General features: G+C 42.1%; 1 protein-coding gene and 1 long non-coding RNA gene across 14 annotated transcripts in view; one reads left to right on the top strand and one right to left on the bottom strand.

Annotated features, from left to right (window-relative positions):
• Positions 1-22,064, top strand: part of LOC124177144 (disks large 1 tumor suppressor protein) — a 301,091-nt gene that overhangs the window by 154,147 nt on the left and 124,880 nt on the right. For 10 of the 13 annotated variants that reach the window (XM_046559275.1, XM_046559224.1, XM_046559284.1 and 7 more), the window contains one exon: positions 3,806-3,949. In XM_046559275.1, the coding sequence (XP_046415231.1) occupies positions 3,806-3,949 (144 nt within the window). Of the gene's footprint in view, positions 1-3,805; positions 3,950-17,761; positions 18,256-22,064 lie in introns of those variants that run through there. The other 3 variants (XM_046559205.1, XM_046559295.1, XM_046559303.1) reach the window with 3 other exon arrangements.
• On the bottom strand, positions 10,835-13,039 carry LOC124177317. The gene is made up of 3 exons (XR_006869584.1): positions 12,091-13,039; positions 11,305-12,016; positions 10,835-11,222 (listed from the first exon to the last, which is right to left on the bottom strand). It is a non-coding gene; the product is annotated as an uncharacterized LOC124177317 (long non-coding RNA).

The following is a 22,064-nucleotide window of genomic DNA, read 5'->3' as shown; positions in this document are numbered from 1 at the left end:
TAAACTGGATTTGAAACACTCAGCAGGGATGGAAAATACTGTAGCCACGGTAACAGCCGGGCGACGAGCTCGCCGAAGCAGGATCCGCGTACTTCCTAAAGGCGGATGTCGTTTGGCACATCCGCTGTTGTACAGCGACGATTCTAACGACAAGATACACTCAACTTCGCGACCCGACAATGCCGTGTAGAAAATCTTTATAACGAGGTTTTCGAAACGTCCGTCAGAATACGGAAGTTGCTCCCTGCGCGAGCTGCGACGATCTGCATTAGTTGGGATAAAACTTTATCTTTCAACTCCCGATCGATTCATCGTCTGCAAAATTTTTAACCCTGACTTTACAAGCTTGCTCTGTCGATTACGAACGTTTTCGTTTTTTGAAAGTTGTATATCGAAAGGACGCGCCGTTGTGCGACGGAAATAAAAATTCCTCGTATCCTTTTCGAGGGAAGGCAGGCATGACACCGAACAATTCCTGGATAGAAAATTCTCGGCTATGAATTGGTATATATAAGAAGGAATACAAAGGTTTGGATACCTCTGCACCTCTTGACACAAATTTCGCCCCTTCGGTTTCTCCCCCATTGTTACGTCCTTAGTTTTTCTTAGATCCCTCTCCGGATGAGCATTCAGATACCGAGCGAGCCACGGTCCGAAAAAAATCAGCCATCTCAGGATTATGACACGAGTATCGCGGGCTGTGTTTGTTTCTGTGGACTTATAGCTCAAATCGAAGCGATCGACTTTCCGCAATTGAATCGCAAATTTTTCAGAGAAACTTTAGAAATCAAATTTTTCCATCTATCGATAACGGAAGTTTAGTTCACGTGTAATGTAAGACTTCCAATTTTATTCTCTTCCTCTTCCGTTCAATATCATATTTTCAACCACGCTGTATCGCGCGAATCGCGACTTAGTTATTTCACTTTGCGAGAAACTTTTTCAATATTTCCAGCTTCCGGGTTAGCATAAAAATGTAACCCTTCTCACATCGTTTATACCGCCTTCGATTTCTCGTTATCGCAACTAAACGCAGCGTTGTAAGTATCTACGCAATGCGATACGCGACAAACGAAATTCTTTCGCCGTCAACTGATCGGTCGAACCTAATATTTTCAAATCATCATCACCCTACCGTCACTCATACGACTCCCGTCCGGGATCAAATTCCACCATTAATTTTGACCCTTTTGTTATTTCCGTCCCCTTCTCGTCTTCCATCCTCTCTCCACCGTCCTCCGCTCCTTTATCGCAACTGTGACAGTAACGGCGAATAGTAAAAGACCTGATATCGCCAAAATACGAGGTGGGGAATAATTTTCCAAGGTATTCGTCGGCTGGCTTTCGACTCGAGCGAGGCGTCGAAGAGTTGCGTAGTCACCGGAGTATATTCCGGGCTTGTTAACCCCTTCCCCGGTAAAAACATCCCCTGGGTAAATGAGCCGGGGCTGATATATAAGAGAAACCGGGGACAGGATAGCGTGAGATTTAGTAAGGCGAGCTTAATCAGACCAAAAGAGTGGCTCTGGCGCCCGGCGGCGTTGGCTGCTCTCGCCGTTCGGCGTCGGAATTAGACGCCACCTTGGCGGAAGCGTCGGGACGACGACGGGAACTTCGCGAGGAACATGCCGCGTCGGCAGTCTTCGAACGACCCTCGCCTCGCGTCACGTGCTCCGCTCCATACTCCATGACGTTTTTCGCACAAAATTCTCGCGAATAGATTTACAACTCGGATCGGTCTTGGAACACGACGATACGACGATCCTCGGTCAAGTTCTAAGAGATAATAAGAGGAAAAAGACGAGGGCAGCAGCGTCGAGGCGGAAAAGCTACGTAGAGTGAAACGAACCGTAAATCAACCCGTGCATCGTTTTTGTCGTCTTTTTTCTCTCTTTTTTTTTTTTTTTTTTTTTTTAATTCTTACACACCTACTCTACTCTCTCGAACATCGTTCGTCATGATCGACTGGGTTTCCATAGTGCGACATTCTCGCCGACGTTTCAGTGATTACATGTACGCCGTACCGAGTAAGGTGAGGAAACGCAGAAGACCGAAACGTAGCGGTAACTCGGTGTCTTCGTTTTGCGGAAAAAGTCCGAATCGCGTTGACCTCCACGGCAATCGCTCATCTCGCGATCGGTCAAATCTGTGCGGATGCTGCTGGGACAAAGTAAGCTGATTGCAGTCACTAATCGATCCCAAAAAATTGATAATTTATCCGACGTTCGATACATTAATTTTAAACTGTGTCGCAAATTAGTTAATCGGTAGTAAGGACGAATATCGTAAAGATGTATTTTCCTCTTACGCAATTAGAGGTGTGGCAAGCAAAAGTTTTCAGGAAAATTGAAGACCTCGCGAAATGATTTCGCCTCACGTTTCTTCACGCTATATATTGCCGACTGTACGATGATAATGCTTGACGAGTCTGATTTTTTGTGGCTAACGACTCAGGTTTTGTAGTACGGTCCTTGACGTGGGTTGCGAGAGGCGTCGGTTTGTTCGTTTTTCGTTATTTCTCACTGGTTCGTTCGCGATGCAGTGAAGATAAACATTTCTCATACCCCAATCAAGAATAGCCGCTGCTGTGTTTATTGTTACAAGTTGAACGCCCAGCGATCCACCAGCAGTGGCACGATACCTTCAAAATCTGCGGAAAAAAACATTTTCCGTATTCTTCTCGGTGATTTACGAAATTAATCTTATTCACGGTGTCTATATAGATAGGTATAGTGGATGATCGCAATTGCGGAGATAATTATTTCGATGCTCCATATTTTTTTCAACTCGATATCCGCACTCCATTTTCCTTCTCAGCGAAACGATCTCACGAAATTATTTTCACCCAATTTATTCACTCCGCTATATGTGTGTACGATATCATCAATCAAGCTCAAACCGTCGTATTTGTTTTGTTACAATAATTCGATTCAATCTTGTTAAAAGGGGGAAAACACCGTTTCTCGTTATCACGTTGTAATTATATACCTAAGAAGCGAACTCAATTCTTTGAATGAATCAGTGATGAAATCGATTCTACAAGCTTCGTAAAGATCGTCACTTCGTATCGAGGGTCCCTATTTTCTCATATATATATATATATATTTTTTTTCGTAGTCATTCAGTGAAGCAAATAAACCGAAACAGTACAGATTCATACAAATCGAATGTCAGCCTTACAACTGCGATTATAATTAAATCCCGTGACGGTAAATCGAAAGGGATTTAGTCCGAGTCAAGTTTTCACTACGTCTAGTCTCGGGACTAGACAGTACAAAGATAAAATAAAAAAAAATAAAAACTTGATAGCGAGAAAAATAAAATAAAAATGGACCCGATCGAGAAGCCCACCTGGTACATCCACAGTATGATAAATCCCGGATTTCAAGCGATTAGCCCTGCAAGGGCTCGCCTATTCCTGCCTTCGCAGCCGTATGTTGAAATGCTTTCGCCTCGCTGTCACGTTCAGAATTTTTGGTCACGTATCCGATTGTCAATTTCTATTATTTCCGCCTCTCTCCGTTTATCTTTGTCCCTTATTTTTTTTTCTTCTATCCCCGGTGTAAATAATTCACACGATCGTTGTCACGGTATCCGATCAACGGTGAATATCGATCCGATGAATCGAAATTGTGCAAAAGAAATTCTTGCGTGGTACACGAATTCCGTATCCTTTCTGAAAGGAATAATAATATTGATCCAATGAGCCCCGTAAACAGGGTTTGTCACATCTTGAACCGAAACGGACTCTCTCGTTCGGTTATACAGCCGACCCCTTCGGTACGTAATTTTCTCATTGTTCCAGAAGACGAGATTCGCTGGTAGCGGCACGGAAGAACAACTTCCCCCGCCACCATCCCCCGCACAACTGAAGGAGGCCAGCCAATTGGACGGAGTTCCTAGACTGAATTCGGTCGACCGTATTCTTCACTCCGATAACTTGAACAAGGTCAGTTTTATCGCCAGTTTCATTATTTTGTCTCATCGTCGTTTACACCCTCGACTGGATCTGAAAATAACACTTCTTATTTTGTTTTCACACGATCCGTCGATTATTCAAAGAAATTGTGTAATGATAACATTTTTTTTTTTTTTTTTGAAACTCGAGTACACTTTCCTTAGCGATTTTATCACGGACCTTAAAAACAAAGCGAAAATTATACGCGTAACCGTCAGAGTCGCGAAGCTAAAAAACATTTCACAAGACGTACGTACAAACTCGAATTATATATCAGCGTAAGCAGTTATGCGCATGTAATAATATACCAACCCTAAATTATCCGCGTTCACCGCCACCTAAATTCAAGTCAGTGAACTCTGGCGAGCTTTAACGTTGCTGGAGAGAGGATCGATGAAGCTCCGCAAGTACGAAATCACGCTGTAATACCGACGCGGTTCGGTAAGCTTGGAAGCTCCGCTTGGCCGTCGCATCAATAATTTTGTAAAACAAAACTGGTAAACGACACCGAGTCGTGAAAATTCGATACTTTTTTGAGTATATCGTAACTGGGGCCCGGATTAACATGTAAATACATATTTTTCATTTGAATCATTTTCATTCCTTATTCGATTTTCCACATAAAGTATATATGTTTGGAGCCAGAAAATGCAGATTCTATTTTCCATAACTTAGTTTTACTAAATCTATATTATATGTACGTACCTTGTAATTTTTAATACATACATACCTATTTATCCGGGCTCTAGTCACGACCAACAAGCAGTATACGATTTCCGCAAGCTCTGCTTTATTCCGCGATTCACCGATTAACGAATTGTACCTAAATCTACTCGTGTGAGAAAAATATTCACGTATAATATATCGCTACTCCGTCGAGTGTGAAATCGTATCCAATATTACGTTAGTCACGTAGCAATGAGAAGGTTCTCTTTCTCTCGTCGAGTGTCATTCTTTTCCCGTCTCTGCATTCAAGAAGCACTAGAATAACACGACGGAAAAAAGGAAGCTACGAAGTCACGCGCCATTATTTGAGTGAATAAAAAAGAAAAAGAAAAAGGAAAAATAAAAAAAAAGAAAGAAAAACCACTTCCTTCAATCCCGAGGAGCACTCGAGGTATCTTTAGTCAATTCCTATCATCGGGGTGTTTCACCCTTTGGGTTTCGCAACGAGTGTTTCGTGTTGGCGGATCGGCCGGCGATGGCAGCACCAAACATCACGCGGATTTCAGGCTACTGTAATACCGTCGATGAGCCCGCAGCCGGTGCTGGCGACACAACACGTGGCCAAACATTCAGTCAGTCAGTCAGTCAGTCAGTCAGTCAGTCAGTCAGTCAGTACGCGAAAGAAACGCGGCTTGTCACCTTCTCGCGAGTGTTGCGGTCGTCGGTCGAACGTTGCCGGTAACGCGAGTGTGGAGAAAAAAAAGAAAAAGGAAAAGAAAAAAAAAAAAACAGAAGTACCAAAAAGCAAGCGACGAAAGTGCAGGTGTAAAGAAAAATCGAAATTATTTTCACGCCGCGTTGAAACGAACGATTCGATGAGGAAAAACTGCCCCACTTTCGAACCGGCTTTTTTCACCCCCCTCCGCACCTGATAAACTAAAGTACCGAACTAAACCTACTCTGTAATACGCAGTTCGTTGTATTGATCTGCTGTAACGACACTTCGCCTCTTTTCTTCGAGCCACTTTTTCCTCGACGGTTACCGTAATAACACACCGGGCATTGCGAAAAGCGATATCGCGCAATTTTCCATTTGCCGCAAGCCACTTGTTGGCGAAAATTATTCTCACTCCAGCTTCGAATTTGCCGTTAGTAATTTATCTTTCTGATTGTCTTCAACGTCGTAGATTGATGGCTCGTTGTTGGGTCTGGACTGAATTAACCTGAGTACAAAATCCTGTTCTTTACTTCCGCCTCTGCGCGGAGACAGCGTAAATCGAAATTTGTAAGACAACGAATCGCACTAGCCGTGGCCGGAAGTGGGCTAAGCGGACGTATTTTGGAGCACTCTTAGAGCTCGTTGAATCGATACTCCGAGGCCGTCGTCTTACGGATTACCCACTTGCTTGTTAGTTTATTTGTTTGTTTGTTTGTTTGTGTGTTTGCTTGGCCGATTGATCGCCGCTCCATCGCGCATCTCTGATCAGGTAATGACGTCGAAATCTCGTTCAATCGCGCGACACCCTCTCCGGATGTATAAATTGGCGTGGGAGGATTTTACCGACCCGGATACGTTCCGTGAGGGGCTTGAAAATCTAGGGGGAGGCTAATGGAGATCAATCTTGAGCGAATGATTCGAAGAGCTGCCGGGATCGGTGGAAAGGCGAGCAGAAATTTACCTCGCGGTGTAGAAGATTGTCAGGGATTTTCAAAATGTGGAATATTTTTGAAAAAATTAAAATACTTACGTAGTATTGACATCTTTTTTCATAGTTTTACGATTACTGCGACAATGATTCGGTCTTACGATAAACATGAAGCTCTGAAACGAAAATTACAGCCATCGTTATTGTACGCGAAAGTAGATAAAATTTTAGCCCGAGCAATTATCACGGGAAATAAGTTGTGAAATTTTTGAAACAGAAGCTTGTCGCAAGCTCGTGGGAAAAAAATAACTCGAGTTACACGTAGAAAGTGAAGAAACAAAAAACAATGTCATTGCTTATAGTCAGTTCATCAGCGTCACGGTAAAACTACCGTGTGACATAAATAAATTGTTAAATCGTGGGAGCGATTCAGCATTCTTCGCGTTTGTAATTATCGACTGTTTTATTCTTGCACCCTGTAAGATTTTATGATCAGCAACGGGCAGCAGGATGTATTTTAGTTCAAGGCTACGGCTCCCGCTGTTTGTAAAGTCGCGATAAAACTCGTCGCCTCTATAACGATACGAATAGCGTTTCGTTGCCGCACGATTAATATTGCAGCTTATTCACTTGCCTTCACTTCGATTTTCCTTATCGCGCTTTAGGCTTTATCGATTATATCTTGCTAATTTTATCAAAGTTACACAAATTTCACCGGTTGGGGGTCAAAACTTGGGAGGGTGAATATGTCGAATGACCGATACATCGAAATTTCAAACTATTCATCGTTCGCTATTTTATTTTCGCATGTTTGAAATTTCGGTATACATGCCGTTCGAAATATTCACCCTCCCAAGTTTTGATCCCCACCCATTTCACTACGGTTTTATCGACCAAGGAGCGGAGTTCAAGTCACTCCTTAATTTACCTGAAAAATAAGCCCGAGCGGGGCTATGAAAAATGAAAAATTGTATTTTCACAGTTGAGACTCGTGCAGGGCTGAAATATGTAAGCAGCTGCAAAGTACCCGATAAGGTGAAAGGGCATAAATGGAACTCTGATAACGCGAGGGGGAATTTTGACACTTTTTTCGCGAAAGACGACTCGGCATCATTTCAGGGCTGCAGGCCGATCATAAAATCGCGAAGAATTTATGCGCCAGGAAAAATTGACGCTGTGCAGGCTCGCAATTTGTCAGGACATTGAGTACGCGCAAGGAGTTGTAAATCTCAAAGTGAAAAATGAACAATCCGGATAATTAATTAACTTGTGGACTTCTTTTTGAACCGATAATTATAAAATAATCTCAAATTTGAGCAAGTATTTTTATAAAAATTATGCGACTGACTACGAGGTTTCGCAAGATTCATCTATTTTTTAAAAATTTCAAACAAGACAAGAACAAATTCTTTTCACATCGTTTCATCGAACTGTATTATTGATCAAATGTTTGAAGTTTAGGGAATGAATTCATAAAAATTTACCGACAAATTTATTCGAATTCCAAAAGAATTATTAACGTACCAGTTAAAGTTTGCGTTATTTTCTGCTCGTTCCGAAGTTTCAAAGTTTCATATCCGCGATGACATTTTTTGCGAAAATCGCGAAAACTCTTCTGTCGCTTCTTCTTCCATCTTTCACCTTCCAGTTTTCCTTCCCTGTAACAGCGTTGAGCACAGGATCGAGTCAGGCTGTAGAATAACCGTGAGCCGGATACGATCAATCAGTAAACTTTTCAATCTCCGCAATGTGTGTATATAGACTTTGCACTCGGTCACGTATAAAACAGCTCGAGCAAACCGATAGGCGCAGGCTTTAGAAGCCCCATCCATCACTAATTGAGCAGGTAAAAGCTAAACTGCCAAGAGCCCTTTAAAATCGTCGAAATAATTGCCCCGCGATAATTGCCCGAGCTCTGCAAAAAAAAAAAAAAAATTTTTTTTCATTCTTTTCTTTCGAATCTGGCTTCTTCTGTATTTCCACGTTATTTTCAGCCTCGAATATCGGCTGCCTGCCCAATCGACGATTTCTGCTTCCAAGGCGTACGCAACGCAAAGCCAATGAAATCAACAACTTACCAAGTCGTTCGTTGAATCGTGAACAATTCGACGCCTCGGTTCTTCGTTGTAACGGACGGATTAGGCTAATTGCAAATTACTTTCTGACTCTAACCAGTCTCTCCAGCCAATTAACGTCTCACTGGGAATTCAATTAGCCTAACGGACGTTAATTATATTGTCAGCCTACGTACGCACACAGCACGTTTCTTTCTCATTACGTTTAAGGCTCGCTGATCTTTCGCCGTCTTTCATCCGAATCACGGCTCACTAATCGATACTTTATGTTTATAATTGAACTGTATTACTTTACGTTTCAACTCATCACTTCTACAATGTATTTCTGATGAAATATTTACTTACTACCCGCATTACTCGGATATCAGTTTGTTCATATCGTTCAATTAGAATCACTATAATTGAACCGTTTCACCAATTATAATATTCACGTATTTGCAAGGGTCTATCGAATGCCTCGTTACGACGATGAAAAACCATATTTCGCATAGCAAAGTAAAGTTTTAAACGATACAAAGGCCTTTTCCGCATGTGACGCAGCCCTTAAAACACGGAGCTTACGATTTCGTGACATCCGGGGGACGATAAGACCGTCGCGCGATATCGTCGTCCGAACTGGCCGGTTCCGTTTCGCCGCACCTGCACCGCGGAGAACAGAACATTCACGGGCACGTCAAAATTGCCGCGATTACGTCGGCGAGGTCACGCAAACTACAATATGCCGTCATAAAAGTGAAGGAAAAAAATAAAGGGAAGGATAGAGAAAGAAAGATGGAGGAAAAAACGACTCACTTGCGATACCGCAAGGTACATCAGTATGTGGCAACAGGCGACGTGCTGTTGGAAATATGCGCCTGTAAATCCTCGCGTGACGCTGACGGGTAAACCAAATACTTGCTCGATACGCAAGGGCGGAACCAACCGAGACGACCTTCCGCGACTTGAGTCATCCCCGATAATTGACGTCGATCAATGCGGTTAACTGACGGTAAAGTTTTCAGGGTGCGGCCAAAAGTTTGTTTTTTTCATCTGTTCTTTCGAAACAAAAAAAAAAAAAAACCCAAAATAAAAAAATGTGAAACAGGTGAAACGGAGAACAAATTTTTGATGAAAATTAAAGTTAATTTCCTTGTAGCGAATTAACTTTTGAGTCAGTTGTATTTTATAATAATTATCAATGTCACTCGGAAAGTCAGCTTTTTATAACTTGATCGAAATTTTCAAGCTTATCATATGTATGGGGAATTCCATGCAAAACCGACCAACGTCTGTTCTTCACCATTTTTGATTTGATTTATAAAAAATTTCTGCCATTGTCCCAACTCTGTAACGGTACCCTGAATTTTTCAGATTTTTCATTCAAGTGCTCAATTCTTCATAAATATATATTATTTTTTTAATCTGAGAAACTAGAAACAGAAAAGAAAATACAGTTTTTGAGAATTTTAAAAAGGCTCTTTTTCAAAATCGTTTCAAATATTTACAAATAATTGAACAGTTGTATAAAGAACCTGAAAAAATTCAGGGGACTCAGTCAATTCTGTCAATTATTGAGAGAAATTTCGTCTAAAAATTAGGTCTTATGCACTTACTGTTAAGAAAATTGATCGGTTTCACTCTGTGAACAATCCAATCAAAATGTGATCGCATATAAATATGATTGAATCTAAAGTTTTGCTCCTGATTCGTTGAAACGTGACAATTTTGTCTTAAATTCCCTCAACACGAGCAAAGAATGTACCAACAACCGTGTTCGCAGCCTTGTCGCGAGTAGTAAAAGGCACGGTATGGTCAGCCCGAGTCGTAGCGAATATACCCGTCAGGTTCAATATTTGCTTTGCATCGTGTGTGCCTAAACGACGTCGCATATTTTATTATTTCTACCGCTGACACGCATATGCATCGGTCGATCGTTGCTGGTGGAAAAAATTTCAGTCTCGCGAGATGCGAGATATTGAATTTAACAAAAACAGAAAACAACGAGGGCTCTCCGATATTTCGTCCGATTCTATTCGCGTTAGGTACTCCACATGACCGATGGACAATGGCGATTACGAAGCGCCGTAAGCGAATGTGAATGCCTACCTAATGCCATTATATAGCTTCATGAAAGCCAGTTTAACGAGCCGACCGACGTGAAACATTATGTGTACTTCGTTTTACGTATTCGTGTACGCGCACTTTTCACGTACCGGGTGTCTCGTCTTTATTTATTTATTTATTTTTTTTATTTCATATATAACGCAACGAACTCGCGCTACGGAATAAAACAACGGCTTCGTTGAGCGTAAAGAAACGATCCAACAGGCACAAATCAGAAACAAAACTGTTCTCAGAATAACGATGTTTGTTGAAGCGGCAACTTTATTCATTTTGTGAGATATGTCTTTTATATGTGACGACTACTAAATCAGAAGGAAGGGGGGGGGGGGGGGGGGGCAAAAAGGGTGATTTCACCAGAATGTTGGTTTCCTTTCACAATGCTGAAATTGAACATCGACGTTTTTATTGATAAAAATACAACAATGTCGCCATTTGGTCATTCTCGTTTGCTTTATATGTATAATACTTGAATAGAAAAAGGCGCTAGAGTCGAATTCCACGAATCACGACTGGCAATTATACTCTGGGTTTGAATAAACTCGCACTTTGTTTCACATTCGTATACGGTGAAGTGCAGAAATTTCAATCAAAACGACGCATTTGTCGCTCGTCCAGTATCCCGGTAGAATTAACTCTCGCCATTCGAAAAACCATCAATTTCTCACAACGTGTTAATTCCGAGAGCCGTGATCTGGTACAATCCTTCACGAACACTCCCTCGAACTTTTTTTTTTTGACCGCGTTTGAATGAACCGCCGCCGTCGTTATTGGTTGCTGTGGGAAAAAAACGTCTGAAAATAGCGATAGAGAAAATAAAACGTATATATATATTGTAACGCGAAGAGGAAAATCGTACCCATCACACCACGCGATTCTTCATCGTCGTATAAATGAAAATTCAGCTTCTGCGCGACTCGCAGCGACCGCATTTCCCACTTTTTCCAACTTTTGTCATACAGGCTAGATAACCGTGCAGTCGTGCACAGAATACGCGAAGCGAATGTCGCATTTCTAACATGTGGGACAAAATTTTTCACTTATATTTTCACCATGTAACAAATAAGAATGAACTTTCATCAACAGAGTCACGATTTTCACCTGTGTTAAAAGGAATAATATAGCATCAATGAGAGAAAAAAAAAGTTTAAACCGTATGTTTAGAAGTTCGATTAAAACTCGATCAAGCTCAGTGTTTCGGTGTTTTTGAATATTTAAACGACACTCTTCTCGCTGAATATTCCGCAAATACAAATCCTGAAATTGTTGGCATCGTAGCGAAGCTTTTCGACCGCGAAGTCAGTTTCCCGATTCGCTGATCAATCGAATGCCGGCGATCTTGGAGTGGAGTTGGAATTCCGGGGCGCACCTTGCTTACCGCCCGAAAGCTCGAAGAGCTTTCAGCTTTGTCCGCGGAACTTCGCGGCTCTCCCACGGTTCCCTCGGGACTCGGTTACCACTCGGAGGAATAGTATCGTCCCTTTCGGTCCAGATTCGCGCGCCTGGCATCTCGGCAATCTTCACCAGTATACGCCGAATTCGCGCAGCGTCGTATGTCAGTGTTTCCCTAGCTAGGCACAAGAATTTCTGCATCGTTTCGACGTTATAAGCAACGTTTTCGCGAGCGATTGAAAGTCGGATTTACCCGCGTCGTTTTGCATCTCAGCGTTGAATTGTGCGCGTTATGGTTTCGCGTCAAACTTGCAGGCTGGCCCATATTTAAACCACGTGGAGGAGGCGTGCCAGTTGTAATGTAGGTTATGGGTGTGGGTTTGTAATGCAACAAAAATTTCGCTTTTGTTACCGAGATTCAGGTCCGTTTGCTTTATATACCCCACATTTAAAATTTTCCTTATTATTTCGATTAATTCGGCTTTGCCAGATATTACCACGAAATCAGCGAAATTTCTTTAGATTAAATAACAGAACAGAATAATCGATGGTTCTGTTATCAGAATTGCGTAACCCGCAAGGAAAGTTACACATCAAACAACAATGTCTAATATTCGTGGGTTTCTGTGCTTGAACGCGATTTCATCGAGTCGTGGTTCAAGATAAAAAAAAAAAAAAATAACGATACGTACATGTTTCATAGAGTTTATGATACAAGTTAATCCGCTGAGTAAAGAATTTATGTACCGATTTTAAAGGTGAATAAAACGTTGAAACGACGGTATCACGTATCACGACTTTAACCGTGAAAAGGCGTAGCTGCACCCACTAATTTACATTCGGCTGCACGATCGACGATCAATCGCATGAACGTAAACCTCTCACAGCCGATAATTTGCTTCACGCAATTGGGTAAGAAAATAACGTTACACACATCCGTTTGGTATAAATTTATCTCGGCTTTTTACACCGTCGCGTCGCGTTTCGTTGTCTGGATGAATCGTGACATTTTTACGTAACATTTGCAAGTGATACGACACATGTACATCTTACGTCTAGGATATTTTACATAAATAGACTTTCGAGTAGAGTTGTACAGGCATCAAATGTGTGCGCAAGGTGCGTTAGAAACACGGACAGAAATGACACAAACGATTTCCCCACACGCATACGCGACGACGGAACTGTCAGATCTAAAGAGATAATTTGCCCGAGAGCAAGAGAGAAAGATAGAGGGAGAGAAAACATTGATCCGGGCACGCAGTGCGCGCAGTTCCATCTGACACGCGCATTAGCTTCACATGTAAGTTCCGCTGAAAGCCGCGTGACTCCGTTACTGCAGCCGAAAAAGGGGTATAACGTCATGTTACGCTGGACCTGCGCGTTGGCATTGCCGCGAAAAATTGTTGCGTTTTTTACTTATTTATTTATTTTCAAACATTTTTTTTTGCATAAACGAAGAATTTCTCGTCAATTCTCATTTGTCTGCGAGTAAAATGATGATTATCGAGTAATTATTATATTCCCGGTGGGTTGATAGAATTGTATTTTTGACAACTTGGAATTATCCCGTTTTGTTGACAAAAATTTCTCGTTTTACTGTTATTAAATATATTACCAGTATTATTTTCCCCGCCTTCTAATAGTTATCGCAGAATTTTTGTTATTTGTTTTTTTTTTTTTTTTTCGGTATTAAAAATATTTCGTTTTACTAATTTACAATTAATTTTTGCATCGATATCATTGTCGACTTACCTATGCAACGTATTCTAAGGGAAAGATTGTAGAGAAATTGAATGCACTTATCAAATTGATCTTCTTAAACGTATTAGTTAGTGATTATTATAACGTAACAACTTTCGATTAAATCTGTTTATTACTGTACGAATTTCCATGAACCGGCAAAAAAATAAATAAATAACTGTACCGATACGTGATTTCAACGGATTGAACGTTTGCTACGTTTCTCAATTTTTTTCTTTTTCTTCTCTTTATTCTTCGTTTCAATCTTTTCATTTTACGCACCAAGGCTCAACGCATCACGTTCGAACGATTAGTTTTAGTTCACGTATCGATTTGGAAACTACAATTTGTAGCAAAAATTTCGACAGTAACTTCCATAATTATTGCTTCGGCTTGTTGTTCATCTTCTTTTTTTTCCTCAGCTCTCACGTTCTTTCTTTTTGTGTCCCCGTTTCGCGGCTATAACACAGCTGTTTTCCCGTCGGGGTGATAAACGTCGGGTACTCGATAATTTTTTACTACCGCGTTCGCGTGTACAAATAAAATGCCGTTTTTATTTTTCGCCTTCGTTTGCTTTTTTCTTTCAGTTATCATTTTCTTTTCGTGCAGAATTGCGAAACGGCGAGGATCGGTAGTGCGGGTTTTATTTATACTCCGATTCGATACGTTCGCGGCGTTTCGCCGGTATCCCTGGAAAAAAATCTCGTAATCTTCAATCAACGAACCAAGAAAGTGAAATCATTTAAGCCGCGTTCAAGCCGAAGATACTGTTTCGGTTATTCGACGAACAAAATCGACTCGTGCACATAAAAATAACGAAACCGTGTTTTTCCTTGTTTCTTTTCCTTCTTTTTGTTCCGATTTCATTTTCAATTATCTTCCCCCCGGCGATTTGTGGCCCCATTCAAACTCACCCTTCCATGTAGTATTAATCGCAGAACGATGAAGATTAACTTGGAAAAATTCCCAACGCTTTTTCTTTTTACCATTTGAAATTTGTTTCAATGAACTAAACTGCTGGACGGTGAAACGAAGATGGATTAGAGCGTTTTAAACAGAGGCGAGAAAAGGGGCTGCAGCTCTCGGTTTTCCCGCGTTACACATTTGGCGAATTGATGAGCTCACGAGTCCGTTGTTTTCCAAACAAATTACACACACATACGTACCGACACTCGGTATTGGCTTATAATAGCTAAACCGACTTCCCCAAGTACACATTCCCCGTGTTCTCATTGCAAACAAAATAACCACGACGCGAAGAACATCGGGAGTAAATTTGCACCAAAGTTACAACGAGTCCGTTTAATCCCCGTCGTTTAAACCGATGAGTGCTTAAAATTCTCCGCGTATCTAAGCAGCGCTAACTCGATACGATCGCCGCGAAATTTGCACACCTCGAAGAGCGTTAGTGTCGCAGGTATCAATTTCGCTGTATAATTTACCGCAACGTTATACTTTTACGGCGCTATTCGGCTACACATCGAGTGGTCAAACAGTTTTCCCTACGACCTATTTCGAAATTAATTTACCACTCTGTATGCAAACGCGTGCCGAAGAGTCGACGCGCAATTCGTTGGACGATGTACACCAACGGAAATTGCACGCGTTGCTGCCGTTCTACGGCAAATCAAGTTTCAAACTTTTACGATATTTTTCTGCACCGAAAAATTGAATTAAAAAAAATTTGCTGAATTTCGTCGGTCGGTTTTTTTAACATGCAAACTAAAATAACCCAGTGTATCAATTAAAAAAAAAAACTACCTACTCCTTTGTCATTCAAATTGAAATTTACGCGAGTTGGTATATTTTTTTCTTCTATTCTACGTTTTTTTTTTCTTTTAATACATATCTATTACACACGCGTACGCGGACGGTGCAGAATTTATTATTCGGTGAATTCACGTACGTAGCTTCACAAAGCGTATTGTTGTACGGTTCATCCTTTCGAAAGCTTTATAAATTGGGTGCGAAGTACGCTTTTGAAAATTTAAATTCAGAGTCCGATAAAACGGAGGGAGAGTTAATAACGAATTCTGGATGGAGTATTGAAATAAATGAATACGTCTACACATCAGCGATCGATGTATATATACAGACTTGATCTGCAGTTTGTAAATTAGTTTAAATTCTCAACTAAAGAGCCAGCTGGCGTTACACGTATTTCCTCGTAAATATATTTGCCCAGATTTTGTTCCTCCTCTCAGGGTTATAATGGAAAGGGAAAGTTTACCGATTTGGTAAAGTCCTACAGTGCTTTGTTTTAGACATGATATACTTACCTTATGGACCTGCCTAAATTCCCCAGGGAAACTCTCGTGAACTTTTTATACCTAGGCAGCAGCTTTCCCTCCCTTCTCTCTCTCTCTCTGTCTCTCTCGAGGAAAGATTTAATATTTAATTTAGCGTGTTTGCGCGGGGAGATCAAGGCCCTCGAGGAGAGGATGAAGGTAGACGAGAGGCAGGTAGGACACTCTGTGAAATTCTAGGGGTGGATTTTGTCCACGGAATAAGGAGACAAGAGTCGCTTAATTAAACCCACGCACTTCCGACTTGATACGTCTGTCCCGTAGCGCCGCCCCTTCCGTTTTCCACCCCTAGCGCCCAACCCCTGGTCTATTTTACACCGTCGGTACGAGGAACGCCTTTATCACTTTTTAACCTGCAGGATACCCGCCGGAGAAATAATCAGCTTTCTCTCTCGCGCTCTCAATATAATATAAACGATTTAAACCCACGCAGCGGTAACTCTTCGTAAAATGTCGTTGCCCTTTTTATATTCGCTTTAACGCAACCGCTAAACGTGACAATCGTAACGAGAGTCAACGATCAATGAATATTCCTCTTTTTTCGCTACTTTTGCAAGTAAATTCATACCCGACGCGACCGATTTTGCTCAAAATCCAATCAGTTGATGTGGCGAATTGCCACTGATTCTTTTAATCCGTTTACCAACTATCGCCGAACAAAAAATTCTGCATTCTTGTAGATTACGCGCTCACGGTGATTATTCTAATGAATTTTACCCTCTTTTTTAAAAACGCTGAAGTGACAAATTGAAAACAACGAATTATTCGCTCCTACTCCTTTTAATTTTTCAATCACCGAATCACAGTGTGAAAGCGGTTTTCAAATTATTTTGCAAGTTTTCGAGCCGTGATTAACTTTTTGCTCACTCGCAATACGTTTGAAATCTACCTAACAATGATTTGACGAATGGATTAAACGAATCAGTTAATTAATTTATTTTCAAATTTTATAATCGAAATCGTGGTTCTTTTGCTTAGCAGCTAATTTCATTAGTATTTCACGTTTGTTTTCAATTATGATAGAATAAGTATCAAGATGTATAATTTTCGTCAAATGTCTAGTTGACGAAAAATGAGGTCTCATTTATTCACTTGTCACAACGTTCTACATACCTGCGTATTTTGATACCGTCTGCAGCGAAAAGTTATCAGGCTCGTAATGAATTAATTCCGTAGCGCATTAGTCTGCAGGCATCCAATTCACCCCGCAGAGACCTGACAGAGGCTTGATATGAAGCCGATAAAATTGCGATTACCACTTTAATAAATAATCAAGCTGTACGACGCATGTCACGTGCTCGAGACGTCCTACGTGTCTGGCATCGAGTATAGGGTATGTGCGCAGTCGTTTTCTTCTTCTTTCTTTCCCTTATTCTATACAGCTATACACACACACACACACGCACACACATATATATATATATATTTTGTTTTTCTCTTCTTGCCATTTTCCCGACACGTCGTCTCTCTCGGGTAACGCAAGCTTTTTTTAACTGTCGGACATGAAATAGCTAATGACTTTGGCTTAATACGGTGCATTCCTACCGTTCAATCTAATTTTTTTTCAAGCCACCCCTGAATACGCGGGAAAAGAAAGTCTCCCCAGGTCCTGCTTTTAGGTCCTTTGATCTAAAATACGACACGAAATGATACTCGTCGAGTCTCGCGATTGAGTAACCAGCAAAGAAAGGAATGTATATATCTTGCCGAGGTATTTTGTCAGTTGAATGTTTCGCTGTCAACGTCGTTTTTTTTTTTTTTTTCTCATCTTCATTCCTCGCATTTCAATCTATTTTCACTGGTACAAGTATCTGTAGTTATTATGTTCTCCATTACCCTCCGTAAATATATCAAAGGGTCCAAAACTACGAATGGAATTATTCATGATCATCCCCTATAACCGAGATATCAATACGCTGATTTTAAACTGGTATAAAGCGAACTTGTGTAACGACTTTGTCTCTCCGTTGTGAATTTCTACCACTTATAATATAACGTGTATCTCGTACACAAGAGTGCAACAAGTAACGAAAACCCGACTTTTACGCACTATGAACGCCGTTGACAGAAGTGTGAAAACAAAGCAATGACACCGTGGTCAGTAAGCAAGGATTGAAAGGAGCTGAAGACGCTCTCCAATTCGTCAAACGGTGAATGTGGCTGATCGTGATTTGTAAAAAGTTGGGAAAGATAGAGTTTAGGAGAGTGAAAAGCTTCTCGCTATGCCCCCGACCACCCCCGGGGACCCAGCGATGTGCTCGTTGTGCCCTCGCGCCAAGAAGCAGCAACACCCCAAGAAGCTGGTCCGTTTCGACTCGATAGTCGACACTTTTTCCATCTCCGATTGCAACGTTGCTTCAAGTCAACGGGTAAGAACCTGAATCTCCACTTTTCACGCTCTCGCTGCGATAAATTATCGTTGCTAATTTTTATTTGGTCGTTGTTCGACGCAACGTAACGAGCCACGTCAGTCGTACAGTCGGCCTCTGCTTCTTCGATACGACAGTACAACGAAGATGCAGTTTCTCGCAGAACTTGCAGCTCTGCAAAAGAAACTCGTCGGACGTCATTTGAGAAGTATCGAGCTTATATTTGCACAGATCTATACATAACTTGTTACGTTTGCAATTTGTACCAACAGCTGTGACGGCGCGAACACCTGCGAAGCTGCGTAACTACTTGCTTCGCATTCCATTGCGTTCCAACAAACTGGAAGAAGAAGAAATAAAACATTCCCGGGTGATTTCCAGTGTCGATACGAGGAATATTCAGAGACTAACAACCAATGGAACCCATTTTGGAGTACACGGTCGATCGCGAACCACGTTACATCCGTGAATCTTGGAGATAATATACCGCTGATAAAAATCTTCGATATCGAATTTCGCCCGTTGGCAATTTTTCCCCGGCTCGGTTATTTGCCTCCAGCCTCCGGCGCCTTGTACACCTATACCCACGTACACCTCAAAGGGTCGTACGCAAAAAAACGAGGAGTTTCGGTCGCGATAATGTCGAGGCGTAGCCACCCGGCGACGTACCTACTCGTTTATGATAATGCACGGATGTTCGTGGCATACGGAATGACCCCTTGCGGACCCTCGTATGCTCTAGGATCCTCCGCATACGTGCCCCACAACCACCACGTTACCATTACCGTTTCCAACCGTTGCCTTCTTTTTACTCCTATTCTCTTTCCATAGTCATTTTAATTGCACGATTTCACGCCGACGTGCCGATGGTGCACGAATAGAATTATTTTGAAAAAAGACAACTTTCAACAATATTTATCATCCGAGTCGCAGACGCGATCACTACCCCATTTTTCGATCAAGTTCGACGGTCATATTCGATCCGTGCAATCCGAGGCCATGGTCACTTGATGGTACCGTGGTGCTTTGACCTAGGCAAAACCTAATCACCGAAATAACAAAGGGAACATACCTCAAGTATTGGAAATCTTTGGCCGAAACTTGTTCAGGCAACAAATGGTCAACTGATCGCAAATTGCCATCCAAAGATAAGAAGAAGGTGAATCGGTATTTAACTTGCACCGTCTTATCCATTAAGGTAATCGAATACTTGTTGCACGAAAGGGGATGACGGAGGCACCTTTAAACCGGATGAAAAATCGCCGTGTAGTTTAGCGAACATTGCGTATAAGATTTCGACGTTCGGGGTGAATGGGGGTTTTGAAAAAAGGTCCTAAGATGCGCGGCTAGAATTGAGCTCGTTCCTTTCATCGTGTCTGGTGCATTGTGTGCGGAGAGGTACACATACAACTTGCTCGCGGAGAGACGACAGCGTGGCTTCGGGGTACAAAAGAGGATCGCCAGGCAAGAGAGAAGGAGGACTCTCACGTGTCAAAGGCTTGAAGACCCGGTTCCCGAGCTCAGTGATCGAGGATCCTCGACTGGATTTTCCGCCTTAGGCTTCTACTTTTCTTCGCCCACCGCTATACGTGTACGGGGCTTGAACTATACACCTTTCATATCACAATGCGGCCTGTAAATTCTGCGGCGTGTATGCCCAGGCAGCGGCTTCATTCCTCCGCCAATTCCTCACCCATACCATTGAAACTCGATTTATACCTCCACGGTGTAGTAGATGGACCATTCTCCTCGTTCAAACCAAATTCTCTTCTCTACATATTTCAGTCGAGTCTCTAAACGACGGATCGATCATATCTCGCCTTCTGTATTGTAAACTTTGCCTGCATAATACAGGCATACGTATACTTAGGCGTAAATAAAGCATATCTCACGAGTTTCCCACAACTCGAGATCCGCGTAATAGATACGTCAGATTTTGAGGATATGATTTAAGTGGCGAGACTGACTGCGAAACTTTGCCCGGCTTCCGACTCTGTGTTTAATTAAAATCGTTGGTTGTATGCGTCTGTGTAGGTGTGATACGTCCGGGGGAGGGATCGGAACTTCTAACGAGCCCTCGAGTAGAACGATTAATAACGAGTTCGCTGCTACAAAGGGGGGGTATTCGAATTCGGAAACGATTCGGGATGGAATTCCAGGAAGTTGGGTGGAGATATCCGTGTAAATATCAGCGTTCGATGCCTGCCCATGAAATTAACAGACTTTCTTGATCGGAATCGTTTGTCTCTCGTTGTCGGTACACCGCGAAAACCGGGTCGCGTCGATATCGGTCCGCGATTCCAAGAGACGAGCTCACCGAAGACACGCGCCGCTCGAAAAGAGGCAGGCGAACCATGGCAGCTTGTGGCAAACTACTCGAGGGAATATCACCGCCACTCCGAAGAACCCCTACCACACCTGCGGTAATATAACCACGATCAATTCCCTATCTCTACCAGACGCCATGAATCTCTTCGCGAAGCCTCCTCGACGCAACCCATATTTCAAACTGCTTTACAACCCTCAAAATTCTACCCCCACCCTACCCCCACCCGTCACCCTCATTCGTTTACCTCGACTTGCAATATATGTATATAGATATATATATATGTACATTTTAACTCATATTCAAACTATTTCGGGCTTTATCAATCGATCGACGTTAACGCGAAAAGTTTGGGAACAATTTGCGGAAAGAAAATAGGTGGAATATTATTACCGCGGAACAATGTCACCTAGGTGGCATTGCATAGGTACATAATTTAGTAAGGAAAAATTCATAGGAAATGGATAATCGCAATTAGTATCGGTATAAATAATGCAGTGTAACATATTTTTGTGAAAGAAACGAGACAATCAATTAGCAAAACGTAAGTAACACCTCAAGTATGTAGTAGGACTACGATAGAAACATATCATAACCACAATATGACTGACTCATTGCGTACAAGTAGTGTAAAAAGAAAGAGAGAAGGATAGATAGATAGATTTAGTGTATTCGTGAACATTAGAATAAAATTACTCTGTTACCAGAAGAGACAGACAGCAGAGTATAATACAAAGCACTTGAGAGTAAGGAATTGGAGAGAGAGGGAGGACATTTGACCGGAGAGCTTGTCGCCTCGTCGTCTATATACTATACATATACGCGATTGACGAACCCTTCACCCGGCCGCTTCTTTGCTGATCGAAGGAACCGTCCGGATCTGGTAAAGGATCACCATAGCTTAGACTCCAACGAATCGGAGAGTGGTTGACGGAGACGAGGGTCGCAGCTTAGTGCGTAAAACTGTAGCGTTTCCCTCCCCTTAATACGGTCCGAGGAAATGGACCGTCGTCAGAGATTTCTTACTGAACGGTGATGATCCACGTGTTTCCGGGCTCGTTTTACAGCTCCGAATAACCGCGGTCCCCGAGTACCCCGTGGGTTTTTCGAACGTTCGGAAACGGTTCCCTTCGAATTTCAACTTGACCTCATAGATGAGCCGAGCGACGATCGATTCCTCGAGAATTTTTTTTATCGACCGAATGATGTCGGATCTCCCACCTTATCTTCCGGCTTATCTCACGCCCCGAGAGACTCGTCGCCAAATTCCCAGACGACTGGAATATCTCGGTTCAACCCTACCTGCCAGGGGATGATGAAGCATTCGCAACTGTAGCCTGGATAGAAACTTGGGAAACAAACGACAAAGACGTTCCTCGTTGTACGGACCTAGGCGTACTTTCAATTCTTTTTTGTTTTTTTCTCTTTTTTCTCGTCTTAACAGAAAAGCAGAGGTGAACCTGAAAATGAGTGGTAAAAACAA

This window comes from Neodiprion fabricii, chromosome 1, assembly GCF_021155785.1.
Source record: "Neodiprion fabricii isolate iyNeoFabr1 chromosome 1, iyNeoFabr1.1, whole genome shotgun sequence".
In the NCBI taxonomy this organism is placed as follows: Eukaryota; Metazoa; Arthropoda; class Insecta; order Hymenoptera; family Diprionidae; genus Neodiprion; species Neodiprion fabricii.
The sequence above is the reverse complement of the archived record's forward strand: the minus strand, read 5'-3'. Positions and strand labels throughout refer to the sequence as shown.